This window comes from Notechis scutatus, chromosome 5, assembly GCF_049901735.1.
Source record: "Notechis scutatus isolate UNSWTSFEM ecotype Mainland chromosome 5, rNotScu1.2, whole genome shotgun sequence".
In the NCBI taxonomy this organism is placed as follows: domain Eukaryota; kingdom Metazoa; phylum Chordata; class Lepidosauria; order Squamata; family Elapidae; genus Notechis; species Notechis scutatus.
The window spans coordinates 116,368,565-116,389,598 of NC_142013.1; the positions used below are offsets into that span (position 1 = coordinate 116,368,565).

Sequence of the window (21,034 nt, forward strand, 5' to 3'; positions counted from 1 at the left end):
CCTAACCCTAACAAACCTAACCCTAACAACCCTAACCCCTAACCCCAACCCCAACCCCCACCTCTTTCCCACAATGCAGGCTGATGTACGGTCTTCACAGAAGAAATCTACCCGCATCCATCAATTGGCCTAGTTCTAAGAAAGTGGGAAAAACAGGTGTTGCCTAGACTGCTTCTTGCCCCAAAAGAGGACTAGAGAAAAGACAAGCACTGGTAGAGCTACTGAAGTTGCCCCGAAGCTTGGAAAAATAGTGATGACTCAACCCAAACTATTGGATCAACCCTGTGCTTCATGTGCCACTGCTACCTCCTCCCTGCCTTTCTGGGTTCTCCTGCTGCTGCTGCTTAGATAGCCCTGCAGGTCCTCTCTGAATCTCCCCGCTGGCCAGGAACTGAAATGTCCCTAGGAAAGGGCCTTCTCTGTACAACCAGCAGTCTCTGCAACAGGACCCTGGAGAGCAGCTCTTGGCCCAACTCTCAGCCTTAAGAACAGGGACTGAGCTTCAAACCAATACTTAATTTTAACTCATGCCAACAGCATAATATTGTCCAATTTTTACTTGGTATTTTTTTTTCTTCAGCTCTGAAGAAGCTCTTTGGATGAGAAGAAAACATCCTCAAAGAAAAACAAGAAGGTCCAGTTGCCTACTTAAAAAGCACCTTTGGGACAATCCTGAAGTGCACAACTCAAACAAATGAACTTTATGTTCCCAATGGGGTCCATTGTTTTTCCAAAGCTCCAAAGGGAAAGAGTACAAAGGGACCAGGCCTACAAATGTCTGGGGGCGCCACCACCACCGGTTCTCAGCCACTTTCTTACAGACGCAGCGAAAGGCCAAGAACATGCAGGCAGCAGCCATATTATGGGTTATGAGAAAATGAGTGAAAGCAAGGTCAGGTGACTGCTTAACTAGGTAATTTAAAAAATGGGTATCTTTTGTCTCCACTACAGACTTCAGGGGCCATTTCCACCAGGCTGCTCCCCAGTCGACTGCGGGAGTCAGGAAATGCGGGCTTTTTTTCCCTACTTTACTTACTTACTTACTTACTTACTTACTTACTTACTTACTAGATTTGTATTGCCGCCATGGTGCCTCAAGGCGGCTTACATATAAAACCACAATTTTAAAACAATAAAACTCGTAAAATCAAACAAATTAATATGGTAAAATCACCCACATCTCCCCCCCACCCACAACGACAGCAGATCACACGAGCCATTTAATGGGCTCCATCCCGCTCTGGAGTCACGTGGCCTGTTCGCCGAACACCAGGTCTTCAACGCCTTCCAGATGAGAATCAGAGTGGGAGCCAGTCTAAGGGAATGAGGTTCCAGAGAGAGGGAGCCACTATGGAGAAGACCCTTCTTCTGGGTCCCAACAGGTGTATCTCCCTCAAGGATGGGACCCGCAACATTCCCTGCCTCCCCGCTCTGATGGGTCGGGTAGATGTGACCGGCAAGACACGGTCCCTCAGAGAGTCCTTCTTGCGGCCGTGCTGTTCGAGCCTTCCCACCACGCGGGCCCACCCTAAACAGTTCCGCGGGGCTGTGCGGAGCGGAATACAAGGGAAAAGAAGCGGAACGTGTTGGAAAGAGCGGAGAAGAAGCCGGGGACTGCTGCCGAGAGCAGACAGGAAGTCCGCCATGCCGAGAAGGTCATTCGGGCAGGAAGTGGAGAGAGGACCGGAAGTCGGCCTGGGGAGGGAACGAGAGGCGGCCTCCGTCTGGCAGTGGATCGCATGGGGGACGGCGGCGGCGGGAGCGGCGGGAGGTCGCGCGCCCCCTCCTCCCCGCCCCTCCCCGCGGGTGAGCGGCACCGGCGACAGCAGCGCCGCCAGCAAGAAGTCCGCCGCCGCCCTGGGCTACACCTCGGACCGCTTCGTGATGCAGCTGTTGCCCCGGGAAGCCCGCGCCGCGCCCCGCCATCCACCGGTGAGGGCCCCCGCCCCGTTCGGCGCTTCCGGGGGCTGCGGGGCGCGGGTCTCCTCTCCGGGAGGAGGCGCGGCCGCTTACGCTCTTTTCTCCCCCCCGCAGGGGCTACTACGTCCGGGCACGAGCGGTGGAACGGAGCGTGCGGGCCTTCCTGCTGGGCACTCAGGGCGAGCCGCGCAGGCAGGCAAGTTCGGCGGCGGCCCCTTCCCTCCGCAGCGCCGTCTTTACCGCGTGGCCCCCTTACTTCCTTCCCTCCCGCAGGTGGTGTCGCTGGGCGCCGGCTGGGACTCGCTCTACTTCTGCCTGAAGGATGCGGGGCTGCTGGCGGGAAGCGGCGAGCCGTTCTTCGAGGTGGACCTCCCGGAGGTGGCCTCCCGCAAAGCGGCCCGGATCTCCGGCTCGGCGGAGCTGCGCGCCTTGGCTGGGAGAGGCGGCGGCCCCGAGGATCTCGGTGGGTATGCGGGTAGGGGAGGATGGGAGCCGCCTGGCCCGGGACCGAGCGCGCTTCGCCTCCCCTGCAGGAAGCGTCAAGTATTCCGGGGATGGTTACCAGCTCCTGGGTGTGGATCTCTCCGACCTGGCTCTGCTGGAGGGGGCCCTGCGTGGCGCCGGCCTGGACCCCACGACACCCACCCTGATCCTTGCGGAGGTGGTCCTGCCCTACATGGAGGTTGAGAGGTTCGTGCTTTGGTCGTTGCGGTCATCCAATAGCTCCAGCCCCACCTGGGTGCCTGACCTGTACTTGGAAGGACGAGTTTTATGTTAAATTGCAGCAGATTGTGGCTTTCCAAGGTTAGGGCGCGTGTTTCGCATCTTAGATTGAACGTGCCGTATATTCTTTTTGTTTTTGCGTTCCTCTGATTCCTCTGGATATAACTACTGTGCAACTTATCAAGTAAGTGTCGTTTTCAGCTGCAAAGTAGAACCAAGCAAACCTCCCAGCCAAATTTTCATACCTGAGAGCCCTACCGCAATATTTTGAGCTTGAAGCCAAGACGTTAGTTTCCATGCTCACAAAGAGACCATTGGAAATCTCTTCCCTGTGTCAATCGCTGCTGAAAATTTCAGCATAGGAGGCTCAAGATTGAATAGGAGCAGACTGGAAGCTCTCCCCTCCTCTGGTTGCTGCCCCACAAGGTCAAATGAGACATTGCGCAACTGTCCTTAGAAATGAGTTCTCTGTTGTGGCAGCAGTTTTGGATCGTGGATCCTTCTACTTTCTCTAATCCCACCATCTCCTTAGGGGATATTCAGAACCAACATTTCCAAGCTTTGGCAGGTGGGATCTCTTGCTGAGGCCTCGGATTCATCTTCATCTTTGAACTGGGGAACAGTGAATGGTCCTGAAGCTTCTGAAGACTTGGACTTGTTTGTGGGGTCATGTGGCTCCTTGGCATCCAGCTGAATGGTCTGGACTTTTCTTCCTTGGTGCGCTTCCCCCTTCTTTCTGGTTCATTCCAGGTCAGATGCTCTGATTCAGTGGGCAGCTGGGCACTTTCTGAGGGCCTGCTTCATTCTGTACGAGCAGATTCATCCCAGCGACCCTTTTGGCCGTATCATGCAAAGCCATTTCAGCCGTCTACAGTCTCCACTCCGCTCCCTAATTTCCTACCCAGACTGCAAGGCTCAACAGATGCGCTTTCTCCAGAGGGTGGGTGTGAGCCTTGGACTGGTGGAAGGGAGGCAAGGGGGCCCCAGTGGGATGGCTGTGCCTCGGTCTTAATGCCACAGCCTTCTCTTTAGGGCTGGACGGAATGCCACATCGTGGACATGAATGAGTTCTACAGGAGCTTTGTGCCTGGAGAAGAACAAAATAGGATTCAAGCTCTGGAGCCCTTTGACGAATTTGAGGTTGGTCTGCCCTGGTGTGTGCAGAATGTGGAGAGGGAAGAAAGGTGGTTTGCAGCCAGCCACGAGAGGAAGAGATTATTTCTCTGTGGCCAGCGGAGTGGAAATATGGTGGCAACAGAAGAGTATTTTCATCTGATGCAACCAAAATATGATATACAGGATGCCGGAAAAACCTTAAAGTAGGATATAAAATAATTCTTATTTGTAGTACTAAAGCTATTGCATTTGAGTGCGCAGCAATATTGCATTTAGTTTATAGACGTGCATGAGCTGTTTCTAACCTTTGTTTGCTGCCAGTCTGCTTCCTCAAGTTCTCAGAATGCCCCAATGTGTAGAGGTGTTTGTTGTGATTGACTGTCTACGGTAACCTTTCTGTTCTTCCAGGAATGGCACCTGAAGTGCTCCCATTATTTCATCCTGGCCGCATCTAAGGGAGAGGCCTCCTTTGCACCTCCTGTGTTTTCCAGGATGGAAGGTAAAAGCCTGGCGTGTCCTCTGCCCTGGGTTCCAGTGATGACTTGGTGGGTTGTTTTCATCCTGTTTTATCTCCCTGACCGGTGCATTTGCACAAGGACTAACGGAGGCCTGCAGGTCTAAATAGGACCAAAGTTGCATTACCTCTGATAGTTCCTAAAGCGGTTCTATTTAGAGAAGTACAGTAGCATTAGCTTTAAAGGATCTTTTGTTTTGTCCTCTTGCCATACAGATTTCCTGAAGGCATCTAGTTAATCATTGATGGTACCGGAGGCTGTGCAAGGTGGGCTGTCCTCCCCTATGCAGCTCTCTGTTTTTTAGATCTTCTCTTGAAAATCCCTTCACTTAAAAAGGAATTAAAGTGATACCCCCAGAGCGGTTCCTTCTCAGCAGCCATCTCTGTTGTGGATCATTTATACGGAATACCAAGAGTGTAGGTTTCTAAGCAGACTTTACAAAGGTTCTCTTCCGGGGGCAGTTTATTAAATTTATTTTTTACCCACCTCGCTGTCATCTGGGTAGCTTACAACATAATAAAGTACATTAGAACATTAATACATTAAAACACCAAGAATTAACATTTTGAAAGGTTGAAAGCTAGGTTTCCCAACAGTGCTGCTGACTCTGAGAGTAATGGAATCCTAGGGATTGGGACCTCCCTTATGCAGTTCAGACCATCCCAAATTGGAATGGCTGTCCAATCACCCCTTGAAAATCTCCCATGAAGCGGCATCCACAACTTTGGGGCTTTCTTGGCTCTCCCTCCTCTTACCTCCAGGTTCGGATTATCCCCCCCCCCCTCCCGATGGTTCGTGTCTTAACCTTGGTCATTCTGGAGAAGAAGTCCACAGCACCCCTTCCTGTACTGGAAGGCCAACCCCATGCCTCCCTCAGCCTTCCCTTCTTTCAGCTAAACGTTCTTTCCAGTGGCTTCGGCTTCTTTCAGGAAGCGCTGAACAGCTCAGCTCTGTTACCTTTGGCTCAGCGCCACCCACCCCGCCTCTTGCAGGCTGAAGGGAATCCTTGGCGGGGGAGGAAATAGACGATGGAAGGCTGGGGACCCCATGCATTGCGTGGGCCGTGCAAGCTTTGCTTCCTGAGGCTAGGATGGTTCCCTGGCATCTTCAGTAAAGGCAGTTTTGTTCATCAAGCGTTGGGAGCATATGCACCCGCCCTCTTTGTGTCTTGTTTTGTTTTGTATTTTATATTTTGCTCATTGTTTTTCTCCCTCTCTCCATGTACCAGCCTGGATCTGGTACAGAAGAAAAGTGCTTCTTCACCTGTGGTTAATGTGTGGCATTTGCTTCCACGGGCATGGCAGTGGGGGCTAAACCAGCTGGCTGGCTCACCAAGGCATTGATCAGATCTCAGAGACTCCATGTTAGCTGGGGGGTGGGGGGCAGTGTGCTTCCCAACAATGGAGAGATAAGGTTGTCCCTCCAAACCTGGTTGAGAGCTCTCCAGAAATACCTGGTTGGCCACCTCAGCCAAAATGAGCCTGGCCGGATGCAGCAGGGCCTTTCTTACCTTTATTAAGTTCAAGAAGGACCCATGGCTTTTGGAAAGATTCATCGTTCGGGTAAGAAGAGGAAGTGGGGGGTGGGGGCTGTGCAGGGACCTTTTCTTACAGAACCAGATCAGTCTTTCCTAATGCACCTTCATCTGGAGGAGAGAGGCTGCCTGCTGCTGGGGTGGCTGCGTTTTGCTGCTGGAATGACGTGGCTATGTCTTTTTCTGCCTTGCAGCCTCCCCGGCTCACTGCGCCCCTTGCTTCGCTGGGACTGTGGCTACATCCTTCTGTGTGGCAGGTGGGGCAGTGGCTGGCCTGAAGCGCTATGGTCATTCCTCAGTGCTCCTCACCCCGGACATAATTCTAACCACTGGGGGCTTTGGGGACCATGGTGGACGCCACTGCCGCCTGACTGAGCTGCATATTCTGGTCAAGCACCAGGGCGGCTGGAGAAGTGGCAAGGTCAGACTGGCTGAGCTAGGAATGGCTTGGGGTAAGTGACCGGGATGGCGGGGGGAGGACCCCTTGGTGCAGGCAAACGGGCCCTCCCTGGCTACGAGAGCGTTCTCCTCTCCTTCTGCAGACGGGCGGCTTTTCCACACTGTGAACGTCCTGCACTCAGGCTGGGCTGTTGTGCTTGGTGGCCGCAAGTCCCCAGAGAGCCCTGCTCTGCCACCCCTCTGCTTAAAGGGGCTGGCAGATGCTGACCCTTTGAGCCCGGGCAACCCCGTCATTGAGCTCGCTCCGCTGCTGCCTGTCGAGGGCCTCGCAGGCTTCTCCGTGCCCCGCTGGAGACACACCGCCACGGTGGTCACGCAGGAAGGTAGGAAAGGAAAGCTCACCCCCTGGGGGGAAGAGGCAGGGAATGGTCCCGATGAAGCCCAGCTTCCCTTCTGAGGCCAGTTGGAGACTTCTGGGAATCGCTCCCTGCTGCTCCTGGGCTTTGGGCTCAGCACCCCCAGTTTATCAGGCACTCGGGCAGTAACAGTTTTTGCCAGCTGTTCAAAGAAGAGCTGGCAGGCGTGGGACCCACTGCAAATGCTCCACATTCTCCTCAAAACAAAGCCCAGTGGTCCTGGGTCTCCGGAGTCCCAGTCCTTCGGCTCTTCCCCCTAGCAGACCTGAGGTGTGTCGGGCACCTTGGGAGGAGGAGAAAGGGGTGGAGGGAAGGGACCCTGACTTTCTGCTGTCTTTCTAGGGCAGGCTTACCTCTTCGTCTACGGAGGCTGCAGTTCTGGGCAGTCGGTGCTCACCGATTGGCATTTTCTGCATTTGGAGGGGCTCCACTGTCAGCAAGTGCAGGTGGGTTAAGGCCTCTTTGGGCCCATTCGGGAGCCTGTCCCCCATTTAAGTGCTGCTAGAGCCCCTTAGGACGCCTCTTTTTTGGCTGTGGTGGTTGGATAGAGAGCCCTGGGAGATGGGTGGGTTGTACCTGAATTTGAAGGTTAGCCTCAGTGTCATCCCTTGCACTGACAGAAGAGCGTAAAGAGCTCCTCCGGAGAGCGCGGGGCCTCAAGGGACTCCTTTCTCGATTCTCTTGTATTCCTTGACAGAAATAGTAACTAACGGGCTTAAATTCTGGCCAAGTAAAACACCTTAGGGAACTTAAACACCTAGGAGCCCAGAGTTGAAGGGTCTTGGGGTCCAGCCCCCCCAGACCAGCAGAAATCCTTAGGCCACCCCAAAACCTCCGGTGCTGGAGGCCCCACATTTCCCAAGTAGTGACTACGCAGGAGTTCTCGTGGTGAGGACATTTTTGCTCATTCCACGTTTGGGTCTTTCTCCATAAGACTTCCCTCCAGCGGGCTCTTGTCCTTCCCTAGGGCCCCACGGAGAAGACGCACCCAGCCTCTTCCCCTGGGAAGCCCTTCCAAGTAGGGGAAGGCTGGGTTCCCATCCCCCCCGGAGCCTTCCTCCAGTCCAAACATACCCAGTTCCTCTAGCCATTTTTCGTTGGATTTAGCCTCCCTCCTCATCTCGGCTGCACTCATTTCTGTTCCTCAACATCCTTCTGGCCAAAGTTGTGGCCAAAACTGGACCCGGTCTTCCAGGCGAGGCCTGAGCAGTGCAGTGTTGGGGAAACCGTTCCTTCCTGTGATCATGACCCTTTGCCTCCATTGAAGCATCCCACACCACATTAGCTCACTGGGCAGCTGCAGGGGCCGTGTGCTGGCTCATGCCTCTAGCAGCACACCCAGGTCCTTCTCTAAAGCAACCACTCTGGACAGCTAACAATGCAGTAATGCCTCCCCTCTGCTCCCCCTTGTCAGATTCCAGTGGAGGGTCCCGTTCCACTTGGCCGCCACTCACACAGTGCCTGCAGCTGGGCAGGTGGGGTGCTCATCGCCGGTGGCCTGACAGCTTCTGAGGAGCTGCTGGGCAGCCTCCTGTTTCTGAAGCCAGCCGGGAGAGGCTTCCGGTGGCATTCTCTCGAGACCTGCCCCCCGCTCACGCCCAGGTAAGAAAGTAAGCCATGCCTCACCCCGTCCCCCCAGCACAGCCCGCAGGTGAGCTTCTCTGGCCATAACCAGCCTCCAAACTGAGCCCGCCCTCTAGGGCAGTGTGTGTGTCCAGTGGCTGCTGAGACTCGTCTTTTCACCCCGGGGCTTCTGAAGGTGACGCTTTCTTGAACATTCTGTCAAACAGCCGTTGTAGAAAGAATCCCAATGGCATTCTCCTCTGGAATTAACTGAAAAATAAGCATGTGCGCTGTTTAGCAGGAAAGCCAACAGTACCTGAAGGGAGGCTGGCCTGGGTCTTGCCGCTGCTGTTCCCCCTCTGCTCAGGCAGGGATTTCATCTGCGCCTTCCTGGATGTCTGGGATGGTAGGAGGGCTCCTGCCCAGCACAGAGCTTCGTTGGAGATCTCTTCCAACCTTAGGAGTCTATGGATGAGCGGTGAGCAGAGCCGACTGGCCAGTCTGTGAGCCTTGTCAGCATTTCTGCTTAGGGACCGCTTGTGTCTCCTGATAAAAGGCCTGGAGGACAAATGAGAACTTTTATGCCTCTCAAGGTTAAGATTAACAAGAGTTGGAGGGGACCTTGTACTGTAGGTCATCTAGTCCCCACCCCACCCCACCATCCAAACAGGAAACCCTACACCCAGAGGTGGTATTCAGCCAGTTCAGACCAGTTCTGGCGTACAGGTAGCGGGAATTTTGAGTAGTTTGGAGAACTGGCAAATGCCACCTCTGGCTGGCCCCGCCCATCCTCCCCCACCCTTTCCGATTCCTATGTTCCCTTGTTTTTTAGCTCAGCTGATTTGCATGGCAGGGCGGATTGCCACGCCTCAGCTGAGCTAAAAAAACAGCTCCGCTCACTAGCGCTGACACAGAGGGTGATTTTTGAGTGTTAGGGGTACTCTCATAAAACCGGTAGGAAAAAAAAATGTGGATTCCCACCACTGCCTACACCATCTCTGACAAATGGCCGTCCAATCTCCTCTTGGAAGCCTCCAGGAATGAAGCTTCCACAACTTCCAAAGGCAACTTCTGTTCCATTGGTTGATTGCTCTCCCTGTCAGAAAACTTCTTATTTCCAGGTTGAATCTCTCCTTGTTTAGTTTCCATCCCTGGTTCCTTGTCTGGCCTTTGGATGCCTTGGAAAATAGCTTGACCCTTTCCTCCTCTCTGGGGCAGCCCCTCAAATGTTGGAACACAGCTATCTCCCCTTAGCACAACACAACTGAAAAATAAAAATAAGAGATCCCAGAAGAAAGCGGCATGGCTGCCTAAAGAACTGGTAAACTGAAAGACAAAAAGAACAAGTATAAAAGGTGGAAAGAGGGATGCATGACTAAGACAGAATAACAGGATAAAACCCAAATCTGCAAAGATGAAGTCAGGAAAGCTGAGGCTCAGAAAGAACTAAGGCTTGCAACAAATGTCAAAAATTTAAAAAGCTTTCAGAGTGTAAACAAGAAAAAAGTCAAGGAAGGTCCGTTAATGAGGGAAGATGATGGGGAAGTGACAGGCTGCAAGAACAAAGCAGAATTGCTTAATCCATTCTTGGCATCTATCTGCACACAAAAAGAAAAACAGTCCAATCTATCAAAAGCAGTACACCCCAGAAGGATCTTGATGAACACTGCGGTCTATCCAGTAATGTAGAATTCAGGGGAGGGGGAGGTGTTCCCTGGTGCTCTCTGAACTTGAGTGTTTTTAGCAAACATTTAGGTAACATCCTCACTGCTAGTAAGGAGTGCCATTTGCTGTCACTTGATATTCTGATGTCTTGCCTGTCTGGGTAGGTGGGGTTGGGCTTAGTGATTCTTTGGTTGGGCAGTTGATTGATGGCTCCTCGGCAGTTTCTTGATTGGGGTATTGCTTACTTGTTGGTCGAAAGTTGACCTTGGAGTTAATCTACACTGATCTGAGTGCGGATCACTGGTGGAAAGGCTTTGCATTTAGGCAAGAAAAGCAAAATCCACAGGAATAGTATAAGTGGTACCTGGCTCAACAGCAGAAACTGTGAGGCGTATCTAGGAATCCTGGTGGACAGTCATTTGTGGCTCCTGCCCAAAAAGCCAAGAAGAGCAACAAAGATACTTAGGGGACTGGAGGCTAAAACATACGAGGAATGATTGCTGGAATTGGGGGTGTCTGATGAAAAGGAGTGGGGTGGCATGATAACAGTATTTGAGAGGGGGGGGTCAACCTGTTCCCCAAAGCACCTGAAGGCAGGACAAGGAGCCATGGCTGGAAATTAATCAAGGAGAGAATCAACCTAGAAATAAGGAGGAATTTCCTGATGGAACGATTAATCAGTGAAACAGTGTAATTTCAGGAATTGTGGGTGTCCTCCATCACTGGAGGTTTTTAAAAAGAGATTGAAATTCTATAGGGTCTCCTGCTTGAGCATGGAGACCTGCAGGGTCCCTTCCAATTCTGTTATTCTGCTAAAAGACAGAAAAGGGGAATACAAGTCAAAACAGGCAAGGAAATGATAAGAAAACACATATCTACTGTAGTTGAGTTCCAATCATCAGGACCAGAAGGATAGTATCTCACAGTCCTAAAGGAGCTGGCAGGTGTGATCTCGGGACCATTGAACCATATATTTCAGAAATCCTGAAGTATCTCGGAACTACCAGAGGACCGTAAAAGAGTTAATGCAGTTTCATTCTTCAAAAAGGAAAAAAAGTGGATCCAGGAAACTACAGACCAATCAGCCTGACATCAAGATCCTGGAAAAAATAAGCAGTGGATCTGCCAACACCTAGAAACAAGCAAAGCTTTTACTAGACGCCAGCATGGGATTTGTCCAAAACCGAGCATGCTAGACGAAGCATCCCATTGTCCCCTTTGTTATTCTGAAGTCTGTAAGTGTGAGGACTGCTCATAAGTCATTTTTTCAGTGCCATTTTAACTTCAGATGGTCACTGAATGGTTGTAATTCAAGAATTACTTGTACAGTACAGAGCCAGAATAGGAAAGCCAGCACTGAGGCAAACAGCGATGGATCTCCCAAGGTGTAAAGCATTCTTTATCCACTACAACCCATCTTAATATGCTCACTCTGCACATGGGGGGATGTAACAGTATTTAAGAAGAGAAAACTTGTGGAAAAAGCATAAATCTCATACCAGCCAGGAAAAATGACAACCTTTCAGCACAAGTAAAAGATGGTCTCTGTGGCACACCTAGGTCACTTCTCCTGGGTCCTTGTTCCTATCTGCCTTTCGCTTCGGGTTCAGGTTCAGGAAGAGCTGCTGGCCAGTCAGCTCTGCTCCTGGGAAGGTGAAAGCTGTTGAGGCAGTGCCAGGGGTCCAAGCGCATAGTTGGAGGGGACTGGGTAAAGTAATTTCTTTCCCTATTTTCTCTTAGAAGATTCAGCAGAATGACACCGTGCTGAACTCTGTTGCCCAAATTTGGACATTAATACAATTGTACTCCCTATTTGGAAGCGGATGTGGGGTGGTTTGTTTTTTTCTGTTTTCACAAGCATTGTCTTTCCATTGTATTTCCATCAGAATTAGCAGTTTGACTCTTAAACACTGGGCCTCCCTTCTTTCACCTCCCCAGCAATTCCTTCTACTTTGGAGGTGGCACATTAGTCTGGAACAGAATATTATCTGAACTGTTTTTGTTCCGGCTGGATGTCTTGATCACGTTTGCAAAGGAACAACTTTTTATTACCACTTATTTCATTCAGCCACTCAAATTTGGATGACTTCCCAGGTTTGGACAAGCTCTGGATGTCATCCTTTACTGGGCCTTATCCAGGTACCACTGAACTCACAGAAAACCCAAGGGTCTCCGAGTGCTCCGGTGAAGGACCCTCCTCTCCAGCGCATGTTCACCTTCACAGAAGGAAAGGAGGGGCATACCCCCACTGTCCCCTGCTCAGATCTAGGCCCCTGCAGTGGTGACCAGATCCAGTGGGAGCTGCATGTTAGCTCTGCCCCTGTTTACTCGCCACGTGCTCAGTCCTGGCTCAGAAGAATTTCTTTGGAGGACGCGGCTTGCCCAGGAAGAGAGAAAAGGAGCTGATGCCCTCCAGAGGACAGGCGTAACCGGAGGTGTGAGGGAGCTGCATTGCCCCTCCAGCGCCCAGCAGGAGGTGGCAGCACCTGGCAGTGATGACTCAAGTTATCAGGATTTTTCGGGGGGGGGGGGGCATACTGGAGGTGCCCATCGCTACGTGGATTGGAAGAATTCCTTCTCTCTTGCCAGGCATCCATTATTGATCTTTACTGCCTTTGGGGCAATAATTTCAGAATGACCTGTTGGTTAATCCATTTACGTGGCCTCTCGTCTATCCAAGCAGCACTGGCTGGCAAAGCAGAAACCACCAAAACTTTTTTTGGGGTCCCCCTAAAAGCACAAACCACTGGCACACGTGACCGTGCCGGAGCTTCCAAGCTAACATCCTGCTCCAGGGTCTCCCCAGATAATAAAATGGAATTGAAGGGCTGCTGCTACTCCTGGATATTAAGGTAGCCGCCTCTTCTCTCCAGCTGTGGGTTGTTCCCACCAGCACCCCCCCATCCTGTTCAGGTGGCCCTCAAGGCCACAGTTGGGACTGGAATTTCCATCCAAAGCCCTTGTGGTAATGACTGTTAACCACAGCAGCTTAGCAAATCAGACTCTAGCTGCTTTGATGGCCCTTTTTTTGCCAGAAATCAGCAAAAAAAAAAAAGGTTGCAAACTGATCGTGTGACCACACGATGCTACAAACAGTCATACATGTGAACTGGCTGCCAAATTGCAGTTCGGTGATCATGGTGATGGTGCGAGTGCAGGTCTCTGGTCTCTTTTCCAAGACTCATAATTTTGAACCATTGTTAAATGAATTGTTGAGATTCGAGGAGTGCCTGGGTTCTATAGGGAACCAGGAATGAGCCTGAAAGATTGACCTGAGGGGGACGAGGGGGGGACTGAACTATGCAGCCAACAGGCTGAGTGTTTGCATGCTTGTTTGGAGCTGCCATAATCAAGTGATTCTTGGCAGTGTAGAAAGATAATAGCAAAATATATAAACAAAATAGCCACAGCCACTATTAAATACAATAGTTACAAGAGCAATCAAAATTGTGTATTTTAAGGGAGTTGGAAACATAAATGGTGCTCCTTTAATAAAGTATCATTTTAACCAGTGGCTTGTGTTGATTCTCCAGAAGGGAAGTTCCATAATACGGGGAGGGATGGGGGGGAACTTGGCTGGGTCTCGGCTCCTCCCATCGGGCGCAGAGGAGACCCACCCACCTCTTGCTTTCCCCCAGCAAGGTTTGGTTTTGTCAGAGTGGCAGAGAGCGCCCAGCCAGTTAAATCTTGTTGGGGAGGTGGGAGTGGGGGAGGTTGGGGACCTGGAGAAGCTGGAATTGGCCCAGCATTAGAGGACTAACACTCCCTCTCTTCTGTGTCTTCTGCCCAGGTATTCACACACGGCTCATGTGCACCGTGGGAAACTGTTGCTCGTGGGTGGTGTCTGGCTCAGCCCTCCTTTGGTGCCGGGCGTTGCTGTGATAGACCTGGAGACAAGGGCTCTGGCGGAGTATCGTATTGACACAGTGAGTTGAAACGTTGAGGCAATTGGGGTTCTCTTCGGCTCTTCTCCCCATGGAGGCGAAGCACTCTTGGCCAAGGTCAGCGGCAGGAGAGGCTGCCCTTTTAGTATTGATGCTGGTACTTTCCTCCTGAAATATTAGTTAAGAAATATTAGCTCAATTGTCTTCCAAGGAAGATGGTGGGTGCAATTGCCAGAGCATCAGCAAGTACCCTTGGATGCAGTTTTTCCAGCTCCAGAGAGTTGCAGAAGATGCTGGGTGCTCCCAGGCCAAGCTCCAACCTGCCCTTGTTTTGCTGTTCACAACTCCTGGTGGAATACAATCCCTCTCTTCTTGGAACTGTAAGAGTACTTGACATTAGGAGTTGTCCTGGTGGTCTTTGCTCCTTTTGCTCAGGAGCCTCGTTAGAGATGCAGTTCTGAACAGATAAATCACATGTGTGGAAACAGACATCTGAAAAAAGTTGTGGGGGGGAGACACCCACTGTGGTTCTGCCTCAAATCCACCCTGAGCCCAGGAATGGGATTTACAGTGCATTCAGAAAGTATTTGGACCCCCTTCAGTTTTGTCGATTTGGTTGTACTGCAGCCTGATTCTACAGTTGTTGAAATTAATTATTTTTTCATTAATCTACAGTGCCCCATAATGACAAAATGAAAACAGAATGTTAGAAATGTTTGTACGTTTATTAAAAGGAAAAAACTGAAATATCACATTGGCATAATTATTCAGGCTCCAGTTCTCTTGATTGTTGCTGACACCTTGATTGGAGTTGACCTGTAGTAAATTAAATTGAACCTGGTTGCCTGGTCAAACTGAGCAATCAGAGGAGAAGAGCCTTAGTAGTAACAGCAGTGACCAAGAACCCGATGGTCACTCTGACTGAGCTCCAGAGATCCTGGTGTGGAGATGGGACAGAATTCCAGAAGGACAACCATCACTGCAGCCGTCCACCTATCTGGGCTTTATGGCAGAGTAGCTAGACAGAAGCTTTCTTCAGTGCAAAACACATGAAAGCCCGCTTAGAGTTTGCAAAAAAACCACCTGAAGGACTCTCAGACTGTGAGGAAAAGATTCTCTGGTTTGGTGAAACCAAGATTGAACTGTTTGGCCTCAATTCTAAACGTCACGTCTAGAGAAAACTAGGCACCACTCATCAACAGCCTAATATCATCCCAACAGTGAAGCGTGGTGGCGGCAGCATCATGCTGGGGGATTGGTCAGGGTTGAGGGAAAGCTGAATGGAGCAAAGCACAGGGACATCCTCAATGAAAACCTGTTCCTCAGCGCTCAGGACCTCAGACTGGGCTGGAGGTTCACTTCCCAACATGACCAATGCGACCCTAAGCACACACCCAAGACAACAGAGGAGTGGCTTAGGGGCAGCTCTCCGAATGTTCTAGAGTGGCCGAGCCAGAGCCCTGACTTGGAGCTTATTGAACATCTCTGGAGGGACTTGAAAATGGCTGTCCACTGGCGTTCCAACCTGACTGAGCTTAAGAGGACTTGCAAGGAAGAATGGCAGACAATTCCCCAGTCCAGGTATGAAAAGCTTGTCCTGAGTGTAGATTCATGAGAAACAAAATGAATTTCAACAACTATAGAATCAGGCTGCAGCATAACAAAATGGACAAAGAGAAGGGGGTCTGAATACTTTCTGAATGTAATTTACAAGATGAGGAAGAGGCAAGATGTGTATCACTCAGATACTCTTGTGAGCAGGTCCAGAATTTACCCAGAGCTGCCAAGGGCAGAGGCAGCAGGAGTTCAGAAAGGCATGAAGGTATCCATGTCAACAAGGAGGCGAGGCTGGAGAACAAACACGGAGAAGGGGGGCTGCTGGCTCCTGTGCACTGGGGAGGAAGGAAAGCAAGAGACTTGGCAGGAAGTGCTGCGCTGTGTGTCGGATGTGCCTCCATTCAAAATCGAAGAAAGAAAACCTTTGACTCCATTCTTATAGAGAAAAGTACTTTTACTGGATATGAAGTGATAGCAACAAAGGAAATGCAAGATCTGAGGCAAAAGGCATGGAAATTACATACAGAAAGTTATCCCAGGTCCTCACCCCCAATAGTTCAAACTGGGCATCCAATCTGAGGTGTGCATAATGTCATGTGGGTTACATCTTCAGGTGGTGTCTCACACATCTGGTATGCCGGGACGATTGACCTTGGCCTAGAAAGATAAGCGGCTGCGTTTGCACAGTAAGCAGGAAAGCATCCCAACTTTTACAATTCACACAACTTCAGTCTCCAGCACCCTTCCCCCCATGAAGCCCAATTATTCCTCCCCCCTGTTTCCATGGCAGCCAGCAAGAGTCAAGCAGAAGTGTAAATCTTGGAGGCTGACATTCGGCCCTCCTGCAAAAGAGGTGTTAGCCCTGGAAAAGATAAGGGAGTAAAACACTAGGAAAATAAACATCCCAGATATAACATTATATACAAAAGAACGTTAAGACTTGTCAGGATATTTCGATCAAAAAGTTTGTATAAGTTTAGGGACCCTGACATCACGGTCATTTACCCATTCTGACTGAGAAGGAGGAAAATGTTTCCAAACTACTAAATATTGGAGTCTTCCTCTCTGTTTCCTGGAATCCAGAATTTCCTTAATTTCAAAATGTTGTTCACCTTCAATCAGAAGAGTTGGTGGAGCAGCCTGGTCAGGTTGCAAATGGAAAGTATGTTCAGGTTTCAGCAAACTAACATGAAAGACAGGGTGGATCCTTCTAAGGGATTTTGGCAGTTGTGGCTACACAGCAACAGGATTCACCACTTGGACAATCGGGAAAGGCCCCACATACTTGGATCCCAATTTTTTAGATTTCTGGGTGGTCTGTAAATACTTAGTGGACAAGAAGACCTTATCTCCCAGTTGGTATGATTTATGTAGAATTCTATTTTGTCTGCTTGTTTTTTATGAGCCTGATGAGCATCATCTAATGCTTTACAGGTAACCCGGCCAGGTAAGCTGGAGCTGAGTTATCCACTCTGCTAACGATGGGATTTGGGGTTTCTCTTGTGGTAGCTCTGGGATGAGTACAAAATCCTGACCCGTAGCTACTTTAAATGGGGTGAAACCAGTGCTATTATGAATGGAGTTACTGTAAGCTACTCTGCAAAAGGCAATAAATCAGACCAGTCAACCTATTGATAATTTGACATAACATCTAAGATATTGTTCCAATACCAAGTTAGCTCTCTCACACACCCCATTAGTTTGTGGGTGGTGGACGGAGATTAAGGCCTGGGCAGAGCTCAATAACTTCAAGAATTCCCTCCAGAAATTCATAGTAAATTGAACCCCCCTATCTGAAATTATACGCTCAGGAACACCATGTAGTTTATACACATGTAAAATGAACAGTTTAGCCAAAGTTTTTGCAGAAGGGATTTTTGCACAGGGTACAAAATGTACCTGTTTGGAAAATAGGTCAATAACCCATCCAAATCACTGTATTTCCCCCACTCTTGGGTAATTCCACAATGAAATCCATGGAAATTTCCTCCACGGGGCACTCGGTCTAGCTACATTTTGTAGCAGACCGGCAGGTTTCCCAGGAGGTCGTTTGGCTGAAGCACAAACAGGATAACTAGCTACATACGCTTCTATGTCTTTTTTCAAAGATGGCCACCAAAATTGTCGTTTGACCAAGTGTAAGGTTTTCACAAAACCAAAATGCCGAGCAACCTTCAAATCGTGGACATGTTTCAGGATGGCGCCTCTAAGGCTAGCTGGGACACATAACTTTGCCCCCACCCATGCTAGACCATCATGAATAGTACAATCATTTGAGTGATTGTAATCGTCCAATTTTAAAGCTTTTAACTGTTCAGTTAAATCATTTGAAAGGTTGACATTCCCCTGGGCTCTGGTGACCACTGGGGCAGCCAGTTGCTTTGTAGGAACAATAGGATGATCACTTCACGATGGACGCTATTGGGGCAATCTTGATAAAGCGTCAGCCATAAAAAAATTCCCCCCAGCAGGTATTGTAATGAAAAGTTAAACCGCTTAAAGTATTGCGCCCAACAAATTTACTTGGGAGACAGCTTTTGAGGGGTTTTCATGATCCATCCACACCTCAAAGGGGTGTGCCCCTTCGAGGAAATGTCTCCAAGTTGTTAATGCCCATCAGATAGCAAGCACTTCTTTCTCCCAAATAGCCCATCTTCTTTCCGTATCAGTTAGTTTTTGGGAGATGTAAGCACAAGGTTGTAAGTTTCCATTTGCATTGGATTGAAGCAGTACTGCTCCCACTGCCACGTCACTGGCATCAGCCTGGATCACAAAAGGGGCATCCATATCTGGGTGCTTAAGCACAGGTTCAGCTGCAAAGAGTTGTTTCAGTTTCTCAAAAGCTTCCTGGCTCTCCATGGACCATTCCAATGTTCGGTTAGGTTTCGGTTTCAGTTCTCCTTTAGTCTTTAGGAGGTTTGTAATGGGCAACACACTCTTTGCAAAAGCCAGGATAAATCGATGGTAGAAATTAGCAAACCCTAGAAAACTCTGCAACTGTTTTCTGGTGCGCGGGAGAGCCCATTCTAAAATGGCTTGAACCTTCTATTCCTTCATGCGATATGTGATACCCCAGAGAGACAATTTTCTCTTGGTGAAATTCGCATTTAGATAACTTAGCATACAGTTCAGCCACTTAGAGCTTTTTCAAGGCTGACCTCACCAACTTCACATGCTCGTCCATGGTTTTCGTATAGATAAGAATATCATTGAGATAAACCAACACCCCCTTGTATAGGTGTTCATGCAGCACCACGTTTATCAGTTGCATGAATACGGCAGGGGCTCCTTGCAGGCCGAACGGGAGAACATTAAATTGAAAACAACCCAAAGGGCAATTAAATGCAGTCTTCCATTCATCCCCTTCCTTAATTTGGACTCAATAGTAAGCTTCTCTCAAATCAAGCTTAGTAAAAAAAATTTCCTTGGCAAGGTGAACTAACATGTCCTTCATTAAGGGGAGTGGGTAAATGTTTTCCACACAAATGGCGTTCAGGTTTTTATAGTCCATGCATAAGCGAAAGGAGCCATCTTTCTTTTCTCGGAATAACTCTGGGGCCGCCACTTGGGGCCTGGCAGGTTGGATGAAACCCTGTTTTAGGTTATTATCGATAAAAGACCACAATTCCTCCAACTCTCGTGGTGTCATTGAATACAGTTTTGGCTTAAGGAGCTTCATTCCAGGGAGGATCTCTATGCTGCAATCTCTGGGGCGACGGGGGAGTGCATCCAACGCCTTCTCGCTAAAAATCTCCCTGAGGTCCTCCCCCATAATGCATTCACTAGCCACCGATGCCCACTCCTTGGGGCCTTACTAGGGACGGCTCCTCTTCTTGAGGTTGGTTGGTGCATATGCGCAACAGCTCCTTCTTCAAGTCCACTTAGGGATTCCATTTTCTAAACCAGGGTAATCCAAGTAATAAGGGGCGCTCCATCCCCAATCTTGGAGGCTGATACTGTGATTTGATATCCCTGGGTCTTCTTGGAATCGTTGTGACAGGTGGAGACTACCATCCTGCTTCACATTTACTGTAGCATCGAACCAGGAGTCCACTTGTCCATCACCACTTAATGCCCTCCCTTAAGGGGGAGCGAGGGAGAAGGTAGATTTGTCTTTGTGTTCTCAGCTGCCTGGTTCCTAAACTTGCCTCTTGTCTCTTTCTTCTGTTGCAGACATTTCTGGAGTGGCCCCTAATGTTACACAACCATAGCAGTGTCATTTTGCCCGACACGGAGGAGATTATTCTTACTGGGGGAGGCGGAAACTGCTTCTCCTTTGGGACTCATCTGAATTGGTCACCTGTCTGCCTGGATCTGAGCAGCATCTGGAGGGCTGGGCTTTGACATCTTGTGGGTCAAGAGGATAGGAGAAGGGCCGAAGCAGCACTGGGTGACACAGGGGACTGGACCTCTTGAATTTAAGAACATCACCCCTCCCTCCTCCAGCCATTCTACACAGTGGCAGCCTATCCTAAGAGAGTTACGCTCTTGCTCCAAGGAGAAGATACTTCATCAGTGGCCCCTGGGGCAAGGAGTCTCAGCCCCATCTCCTTTGCTGCCTCCCGGACAGTGGCCACGGTCACCATGAGGATCCACTAGGTTTCTGGGGGATTTTTATAGTTTCCTTCGTATACCCTCTCACCTGCTTCGGCTGTGACAGCCGCCTTCTGCAGCAGTTTCTAGTGATTTCAACTGCTTGGAGAGAGCAACACAGCAAAAGGGGTTGGTTTGTTCCCAACAGAAAGCCAAACCCGTTTTCCTTCCAGGGATGGGACTGTGTTCACTTCTGAGCCTCCAGGTTATACCCTAAATAATTGTAATTCCCTCCTCCTAAGTAGCTAGTGCTGTTCATTTAATAGCAGCATAACAAATACAAGATTTTGTTATATTTGAAGGGTGCAGTGACAAATATAGTGACAGAATACAGCAGTATTCTGTAAAAAAAAAAAAAAAAGTTGGGATGAAGCTGGAGCCTGAAGAACATGAACCAACATGAGTTTGAAATGCTTAAGTTGCTCCTGCTATGTAGCAGCTGTTGCTGCTAGAATTCAGGGAAGAAGCTCCTTGGCTTTCCTCCTGTTTTCCACCCGTCCTTATTTTTGCAGCCGTCAACTCCCACCACGAGCCCAAAGACAGGGATTGCATCCATCTTAGGCAGGAGGGGCGTTTCTCTAAATCTGTTTTGTTGTTCCTCAAAAAATGCCACTAGATGGAGATGTTTCTCACTTGAAGACAAAAGGATTCCTGGGGAAAGCCGGAAGGGCTGCTGGAGGATTGGATTTCTGCTTCCCAGAGCCGCTAATCAGATTCCCTTTCTTGCCACAAGGGTGCCTAGTTGTGAGCTTAGCCTCGGTCAGCCACCAGCTGGCTCTCCATGAGGCCCTAGCTGGGGTCTTGAGGCCCACCAGTCCCCATTCAGCCAACCTCTTTCCAGCTTAGAATGCTCTGTGAACTATAAATCCTGGAGTCCAGTTAACCACAGTTTGCTCAATCACAGTTTAGCAGGTTGTGCAAACAACCCTCATGGGGAGGGCAGTCCTTGTTCTGCCCCCTTGGCCTTACCGACTTCCTTTGAAAAGGAGGCCATCTCCTCCTCGGTGAAGTTCACAGACCGCGTCCTGTTCCTGGGCAGGACCCTTCTCTTGTGGTTTGGCAGCACAGCTTCCTCAGCTCCCATCCTGCTCTCCTCAAAGGTGCTTCTGGCCCAGACGCCACCCTGCTCTCCCTACCCCCACCCCCAGC

At 49.7% G+C, this 21,034-nt stretch overlaps 1 protein-coding gene across 1 annotated transcript; it reads left to right on the forward strand.

Annotated features, from left to right (window-relative positions):
• Positions 1-1,295: 1,295 nt before the first annotated feature.
• On the forward strand, positions 1,296-20,186 carry LCMT2 (leucine carboxyl methyltransferase 2). The gene is given in 14 exon segments (XM_026688385.2): positions 1,296-1,917; positions 1,919-1,932; positions 2,035-2,116; positions 2,194-2,383; positions 2,454-2,610; positions 3,394-3,583; positions 3,676-3,783; positions 4,168-4,258; positions 6,003-6,260; positions 6,351-6,590; positions 6,966-7,069; positions 8,038-8,225; positions 13,642-13,777; positions 19,466-20,186. Coding segments are annotated over 14 exon segments (2,523 nt in total). The 5' UTR covers positions 1,296-1,323; the 3' UTR covers positions 19,637-20,186.
• The last annotated feature ends 848 nt before the right edge of the window (positions 20,187-21,034 follow it).